Raw genomic sequence first — 8,843 nt, forward strand, 5'->3', positions numbered from 1 at the left:
CAGAACATACAGCTTCATTACCAATGCTGCTGTAATTCCCACCAGACTCAAAAAGAGAAGACTGGCAATAGGAGAACATTGTACAAGAGTAGGGTTGGAATTAACCATTATTTTCTTTATCGTCTAATAAATTAATTTTTTTAGTCCATAGAATCGTTTGAATATCACATAAAACATAAATTAGAATAGAATGAGAGGGATGAAACCCTCTGTAATGGTCACACATGCAGAGCACACAGCACACACAGTGACATGTGTTCTCTGCATTTAACCATCCTAGTACCAGGAGTCTAGTACTAGGAGCAGTGGGCAGCTAGTGGGCAGCTAGTGGGCAGCTAGTGGGCAGCTAGTGGGCAGCGCCCGGGGAGCAATGGGAGTGAGGGGGGAAGAGGGGTGTCCGGTGCCTTACTCAAGGGCACCACGGCAGGGCAGGAGGTGAACTGGGACCTCTCCAAGTAGCAGTCCACACTCCATATCTTAGGTCTGGTCGGGGACTTGAACCGGCGACCCTACAGCTCCCAGTCCAAGCCCCTGCTGACTGAGCCACTGCCGGACATTAAGGGATGTTTTATGTGGAAAAGGTAAAAAGGAAAAGCAGCATTTTCTGCTGTATTTGCTAACAAAAAATATTATTATATAATATCATTCAAAGATGAATCCATTCTCATGAACTTATCTATAGATTGACTTATTGTTGCAGCTCTTCAAAAGAACGCTGAATGTGTGGGAATTAAATGTTGACTTACAGAGCTTTAAAAATAGAGACCTTGTGTTCTGGGGGGAAACTGTGGAGGAGGAGGGACTCAGCTTTGAGTCTCTAAGCTCCTTTGAGGGCTGAAATTAATTCCTTGGTTTTTTCTGAGTGCCTTTACACGTTTCACATCCTTACACCCACACAGACGTATTGTACAGAATTACAGGACGAGGCAACGAGCGTTCAGCTCTCTCGGGGCTTACCTCGCCGTGATTGAAGAAAAAACATATGGTGGTCACAACGCCGCCCAGTCGACTGTCACTAGACGGGAAACGATGGGAGGAGGGGGAGAGAGCAAACCAAAGGTCATCCTCCATCTCATGTCTTACATCCGTATTTGACAGGAACCAGAGCACTGTCATTAAGTTCATCCTCTCCTGTCTGGTGCCCGTCTGAGCGTGACGGGAACGAGCCCTTGTGCAGCGGAGTTACCTGAGGTAGGCGCCGTAAATGAAAAACAGGCTCATCATGGCGCCGTTCAGCAGGAACACGAAGGTCACGTAGAAATATGCCGGGTCGCCCATGCCTAACACACACACACACACACATGCAGAGAGAGAGAGAGAGAGAGAGAGAGAGAGAGAGAGAGAGAAGATGTTTCCAGAGGTCCTATTATGCCTTTTGTGTCATTTCCTTTCCTGTAGTGTGTTATACAGTATAATAGAGTTTCTATCTGAAAAACCCTTTTGCTTTGATACAGTTAAATATCTGGAAGTTTCATGAACTAGACTTTCTCCAACTCCAATTTAGGTCAATGCACACAAATAGCTCCTAAAACAGGTAGTGTGTCTGCAGAGCTCTTTCCAGGGGGATGTATTCGTTGTGCACTGCTCTCCATATGAGGACAACACACACACCAGAATCTCCTGCTGCAGGCTTTCTGTGGCCCGTATATTATCTATCTATATATATCTATTGCACGTTTTACAATATGGGGGCTCCTATTAACTCAAAAACACCAAATCATACCACCAATACTATAGGTAGAGTACATTATGAGATGTTAAATGTGTGAATCCGTGACAGCATCATATATCATAGTCAAATACAAAGCATATCATCTGAACTGTCACAATCACTTGACATATCCTCAGTGTGTTCATAAACCCAAACACAGCATCATGTTCTCCAAAGTCCAGGCAGAGAACAATGCAGTGTGTTTGGCCCTGGAGGCAAACACACTAGCAGTCAACAGAGGGACTTAGCAATAACAAGGACTGTAGTAAACAGAAGATTACAAATGTTGATTTACGCAACAAAAAGGGGAAGAACTAAATGCTGTGGGGGCTTTAACCACATGCTTTATTTAACACAGAATATGTATTTTTCTATAAAATGGTGGGTTAATGTAGGCAACACAAAAACAAGACCTTTCTATGTGATATTGTCAAGTACTATAATGTTAATGGTTTTGATCACATTTGGGACCTTGTTTGGTTTAATCCCTTCCCCTCTCTCTTATCTCTCGAACATGAATAAATAAATGTAATAAAAACAAAGGACTAGCAGGAGAGAGTGAAAATGTGCCTAGATTGCACTGGATTGAAAATAAATCAAGACTTCTGCTTGCAGTCAATAAACATCCCACATTCAAGGTTTAAATGACACAAAAGTGGGACTGAAATGATGTACGTGGCATACTTGAGATGTGTAGGACTAACAGTACACTTCCCGTTGACCAGCGAGTGTGTCGACCTAATTAGAACAGAAGGTGTCGAACATGTGACCCTGAATAAAAATGTGGTAAATGTTTTTGGTACAGAATGTTTTACTCGGAGATAAAGTGGCACTCACTAAATATGCAGGTTTGCAGAACAGATTGACAAGGATGTAATGACTAACAGGGAAACAGAATGTGTCTAACGTTAGTGCTCTGACAGTAAATGGAGCTCGTTCTAACAGCAAATATCCTTCTGGTGCTCACAGTTACAGGAAATGTTCCCTCTCTTCTGACTGGTAGCTCTTATGCAAGGCAGCTGGCGGCAGGTTTGTGTAAACATGGTGAAAAGAGCCTGTGTGTTTGTCCCTGGGTGGGGCTCTCTAACGGGACTGACAGAAACACACAGATTACAGCGGGTTTACTTTCAGCAGATTTAGCCTTCTAGGAAATGTTCCTGTGAACAAATATCAGGAAACTATTTGTATTGGTTCAAATCATTATATTTCCCATAGGGCTACTGTAACGATGATAATAGTGTGCCCTTGCTGTCTGTGCTGCAATTTAGATCCTTAACGACGTACCTTCTCTTGAAGAGGATTTTGTGAGCCATGCTTTGTTTCTCTCACTTTCAAATCAAAGTGTTGCAGTCGGTCAACAGAAACATATATACATGTAAGATGTTGACGTACATGGTGCAGTGACTATAAAGGAGTTCCCTAATCAGCGACGATGGTGAGAGTGGAGAGATGATTTTCAGACGTGTTTCAGTAAAAAAGCAGATATATTAAGATCTTCTCAAAGGATGTGCTGTTTTAGTTGTCTCATGATAAATAAGCACGTTTTTAAGGAAATTGTTCAACTTTTTGTGAATACCCTTATTCTTAGATGGGCTTGTGTTGCCTCTGGTTGTCTGGAAACTCACAGTGGTGACTAGACTCTAAGTCCGGGCACAAGGCCAATATATAAGCCAGCATACAACACACACAAGACCGCAATTTATTGTTTTTACACTTCTGATTGTGTACGTGTTAAACAAACAAAATGTAAGAGTTTAATTAGTGAGGTTTTAGCTACAGGAGGTCAGGTGTTGTCCCCGTTGTTCCCGCTGTTGAGCAACTCTGTAGAAAAAACGGTTTAATTCTCAATGGAAACTATAAAATAGGAATCATGAATGCGTTGCGTTGAACTCATTCTGTAACATTTCTTTCATCTGCCAACTCCCCCTTGAGGCTGTTTGACTGCATCCACGAGTTCAGAAAAATCTTCAAAGTCTGAAATAAAATTAGTCATCCAGTCAATTCAGCGTGAGACAGTGTGTTGAGAACAGAGGCTTTGAAATGCTGCTGGAGCTTGAGGTCGTAAGAACAAAGCTATCTGCCTGTGAGATGTAGTCAGTGTGTGTGTGTGTGTGTGTGTGTGTGTGTGTGTGTGTGTGTGTGTGTGTGTGTGTGTGTGTGTGTGTGTGTGTGTGTGTGTGTGTGTGTGTGTGTGTGTGTGTGTGTGTGTGTGTGTGTGTGTGTGTGTGTGTGTGTGTGTGTGTGTGTGCAGTCTGTACCTTCACAGCTGTCCACGGGAGTGAGCCCCTCCCCTCTGTTGATGGACCAGCACATCTTTGTGGGAATCCCAAAGTATCCCATGACACCCGTGTACATCCGGAACCAGCTGGCCAGGACCACCTGTGGAGCAGAGGAGGATGAGAGGCAGTTTGTAAGCCTGTTCAAACAACTTGTTAGAAAAGCCTGTGTCCTCTCATCTCAGGAGGGAACGGACACACAGGATTCCCAGTGAAGACCTTTCAGTGTTAAGATTGTTTCCCTGAGCAGAAACTATTTTAAATGAGTAAATAATGCAGCCTAAAATACAATTGAACTAATCATAGAGAATGCAGGGTATAAAAAGAGTTGTTAAGGGTGTAAAACAAGACCTAATTTAAATTCTGATGGCAAACAGGATGATATCGTCAAGAATCACCTTGAAAAAAAAAGAAAAAAGGAAAGGCTGAAGCAAAATGTCAGCATTGCCCATGATGAAAGCTACTGCCGTTAGGACTACACTCATTATTTAAATGTTATGCAAATCACAATGTGGATTAATGCAATGTTTGGTAAAGGCAAAATATGTGAAAATATCTTAAGGAAGTTGTGCTGCAGAAAAGTCAGTATTCCAGAGACTTAATAAAAATCCTTTTCAGATAAAAAACTAAATCTCACCGTGATCATTTAAATATTGTTTTCAAATGTACGTTTTGATTTGTTTTAATTCCCCATGTTAATCATACAGCAATTGCATTATCAGTTAGAATTGCAAATAGTTCTTTTTTCCAAATCGTGCAGCCCGATGCGCCAATATCACCAGTAATAACATGTAAAAACAAAAAGCCAGTTTGAAGTCTGATAAATAAACATTTCTGAACACTATGATGAGTAATCCCATCATACACTACAGAGCGTATGAACAGCATGCCAGAATGAGCATTACCTCTGGATACAGATTGAATCTCTGCAGCGTGTTAATAACCAGAGGGTGCTCTGTCAGCCGATCATTCATCACCATGTGGAGGCCATCCAGGAAAGAGGGAGCTTCTATAATGGTCTTATAGTAGGAATAATACAGACCCTGGAACCAAATGAAGATACATACACATGATTAGACACAAGCAGAGCGACTGAGAAAGACATTTTCAATAGAAAAGTCAAGGCAGAGCGATGGAGAAGAGGAACAAAGAGATGTTTAAAGAGTGAGAGCGATACAGAGGGAAGGAGACGGCAGACAAAACGCTAAAAATAACTTCACAACATTCAAGTCAGACGGAAGGAACCGGAGCGAGCTCTACAGGCGCAGCAGATGGAAACGGTTCACAGCCCATCTAGTAGCACACAGCAGGGGTGGGTGGGGAGAAATCTTCTGTTTGCATAATGATCAACTCTTCACCTTCACTGCCATCGCTCAGAAAGAGGTAGGAACGCTGCGCTGCATGTTAAATATCAGCCACTTTTGCAGTTGTGGCACGATTTAGCAAATGAATTAACATGTTTGCATATTGTTAGAATGTCAGTTTGGATGGTGAAGTTCAATGTTGTTTATAAAACCGTGGGAGCAAAAGCTGCTTTTCTCTGAATGTGCAGATGGTTCGGAGTCAGTTTGGTCACGTTACACTTCTGCCTTGATTATTCATTTTGTTTTGCCGCCTCACTTTAACTGAAACTTGTTAAACTAAAACATTCAAGACTGCTTTCACCTTTCTGATTGCTGCGCCAACTCTGGCAGATTTGCAGGGCATAGTCCATCTTTGCTTCTGTCAAATAGAAACACTGTGCATGGAAACGCCTATTGCTGTGTTATCACCAACACAATGCCAGAATACAAACTGCAGCATTGCTCAATCTCTGCTTGATGTTTAATGTATAACCCACATAAGAAAGACATCCCATCTTATTTAGAACAGAGCAATTTGGTTGAAGAAGGCTTATATTGCAGTACCGCTATGGTGGAGGATGCTGACAATCTAATTTATTTTAGCATTACTTTCTGCCTAGTTCTTTATTTATTAAATCACCTAATCCTTTGGGAAATGACGTTGTTAAAGATAGTGAAAGACACCTCTAAGAGCTGTCCTTGAAATACTTATTTTGTCTTACAGTCCAAAAATAAAATACATCTGTAATCACATTGTGAGAAAGGGTAAATAAGTGATTTAGAATTGTAGCAAATTCATTTTCTGTCAGTTGTCTAATAGATTATTGGGTTCAGCTCTAATGTTGAAAACACTGTTGTCTATTGTTCCTTTTAGTAAATAAATGCACCTCATGTCATCATGGCTCATCTTAGGCATCATATCATATGTTAATGATAAGAATGATATACAGATGCAAAGGAGGTAGACACCTGGACATCTAACGGACTCATTATATCACAGTTGCTGCCAAATAGAAAGCAGAATATTATCTTATCGTTCCAAAAGTATATTGATAAAGTAGGTCTATCTGATTTTTCTGTTATAAGAGTGATACAAGTTCTATGCAAGTGTCAAAATAGCAGAAAATCTCAGCGTATAAAGTGAAATGATTAGTTGATTTATTGATTGGTGGTCTAACCACAAAGACATTGGTCTGCAACCATTCTTACGATCAATGAATAACACGAGTCATTTGTCAAGGACGAGTGCTAAACACTTCCTGGTTCCAGCTTCTCAAATATCAGAATGTATTGCTTTTCTGTGTTTTAAATGATTGCAAATTCAATCGCTTCGGGTTAAGGACTGTTGGTCGGACAAACAAGACATTTAAAGATGTCCAATGGCATTGAATGGCATTAACTTGTTGTTTAAGTTGTTTTGCAATCAATCAGCCGATAAGTCTCAAAATAGTTTTACCAAATGAGAATTCAAGTAATTGTTAGTTGCAGTCCTGCTGTGACACGATTTGCATACAACCCCATACGTTATGCAACAGCAATTACACTTGTACCTGTACTGTCTCACAACAGGACATAGTGGCAACTGTTTCAAAACAATGTTATTAGTATATCCATAACAATAAAACCATAACAACAGTAATCAATTTACCATTTCTGTCCGGAAAGCCATTTCTTTCTCCAGGTTTGACAAGTGTGAAAAGTGTCTGTCATTCTCAAACAGCTGTGAGAGATGATGCCTGATGACAGCAGGAGAAACATGTGAGCCAAGAGCTGAATCCACAAGTAAACACAGCAGTAATGTGTGAGCAATAACATGATCATAGTGAAACTTACCAGTGGAGATACCCAGTCAGAGCAGCTGTGGACAGAGATAATCAACTGTAAATACTGCTTAACAAAAATGTGTACTTTACTTGAGTATTTCCGTTTTTTGCTACTTTGTACTTCTACCCCACTACAATTCAGAGGTAAATAGTATACCTTATCTCCACGAGATGTATTTTATATGTTGAATTACTTTGCACATATTGATTAATAATGTGAAATATAATCAAAACTTAAAAAGGACTATAGTTACACTTTGAGTCACTTTCGAAAGCTACCCTGCAGTATACAAAGTGCATACAACTAGGTACACCTTTACCAGTTTTGATACTACTTTAATCCATCAATAATTATAATAAAAACATATATTATTCTGGATGGGCCAATCTGCATAATGAGTACTTTTACTTTTGGCACTTTAGGTATATTTTGATGCTAACACTTTTGTGCTTTTACTTGAGTAACATTGGATTCAGGACGTTTACTTGTAACAAACAGAGTATTCCTACACTCTGGTACTTCCACTTTTACCTAATTACTATATCTAAGTACTTCTTGCATCTCTGAGGGTGGGTGAGTTGGATAATAAAAAGTGTGGCTGCTGCGGTGAATTCATAAGATAACCCATAAAAAACATTAGCTTTAACTTTTGCAAGAAAACCTGTTAACACGGCTGCAAGCACCGGGCAGATAGTAACACTTTTATATTCATTAATAATAGCAACAATAGGTGGCTAATGCTCCTGAGCTAGCTTCTATGTGCTAACATTAGCCAACTAATCAGCGGCGGAGATAACTTAATTTACCCGCTAATGCTACTGTTATACACATAACGTTAGCAGCCGTTAGCTTGGGGGTCCACGGAGAAGCTAACAGGCTAACTCACCGAGCAGAAGAGTGACACCCAGCTTCCCGACTGCAGAAGGAGTTAGCCCCAGCTTGTGTCTGATGAGCCCGTTAGGATGGGAGCCGTTGAAAGCTTTGCCTGCTCGCCTGCCGTTACTTTTGGCAGGAGGCGAAACAAGCGGGCTCCGGTCAGCCTGGGTCGTTGGACTCTTTCCAGTCTGTTTTCTGTTTTTAGCCACCATAGTTTCGCCAGGGAAGAGCCACGGAGGCGAGAATCCGAGGAGAATAAGAAAAAAAAACCGAGGGGTGTGAGCTAAGCAGCCCCTCAATGATATCTGGTCCGCGGATCTGCCCCTTCACTACCTGCTGCCTGATGCTTTCACTGGTTCCTCCTTCACATCTGATGAAGCTCCGCCCCCTGCCGGCCGTATGTCGCAACTACAAGGAGCTTCTGCTTGTAACCATGACAACAACAAGCAGCGGGTACCATACTGTTTACCAGATTGTTCAAAACAAACAAACACGCACACACACACACACACACAGACACACACACACACACACACACACACACACACACACACACACACACACACACACTGGGCGCGTTTCACTTTTATCCGTTCCTTCAGTCACACGTTCACATCTCCTCCTCAGACTGATCCTACGTTCAACTAAAACCTCCTGCAGACCACGTTCTTCTGAAAGAGAAGGAAACATGTGAGAATCAGGAACATTATTTTTGAGAACTTGATGATAACGATAAACAGAAAAAATAAAGAAAGGGTTCAAATTATTGTCTCTGCTGTAATAAAAAAACAGGAAGAATCCTGATATCAGACA

At 41.1% G+C, this 8,843-nt stretch overlaps 1 protein-coding gene across 1 annotated transcript in view; it reads right to left on the reverse strand.

Annotated features, from left to right (window-relative positions):
- dpy19l1l (dpy-19-like 1, like (H. sapiens)) overlaps positions 1 to 8,438 on the reverse strand; it is a 30,633-nt gene extending 22,195 nt beyond the window's left edge. Inside the window, exons 1-7 of the mRNA XM_079694269.1 lie at positions 8,041 to 8,438; positions 7,164 to 7,188; positions 6,979 to 7,066; positions 4,893 to 5,030; positions 3,970 to 4,090; positions 1,187 to 1,280; positions 958 to 1,015 (exon numbers count right to left, since the gene is read on the reverse strand). Coding sequence (XP_079550395.1) covers positions 958 to 1,015; positions 1,187 to 1,280; positions 3,970 to 4,090; positions 4,893 to 5,030; positions 6,979 to 7,066; positions 7,164 to 7,188; positions 8,041 to 8,242 — 726 coding nt within the window. The 5' untranslated portion in view covers positions 8,243 to 8,438. The remainder of the gene's footprint in view (positions 1 to 957; positions 1,016 to 1,186; positions 1,281 to 3,969; positions 4,091 to 4,892; positions 5,031 to 6,978; positions 7,067 to 7,163; positions 7,189 to 8,040) is intronic.
- Positions 8,439 to 8,843: the final 405 nt, after the last annotated feature.

The sequence above is a fragment of the Notothenia rossii genome, assembly GCF_949606895.1.
Source record: "Notothenia rossii genome assembly, chromosome: 7".
NCBI classification, from domain to species: Eukaryota; Metazoa; Chordata; class Actinopteri; order Perciformes; family Nototheniidae; genus Notothenia; species Notothenia rossii.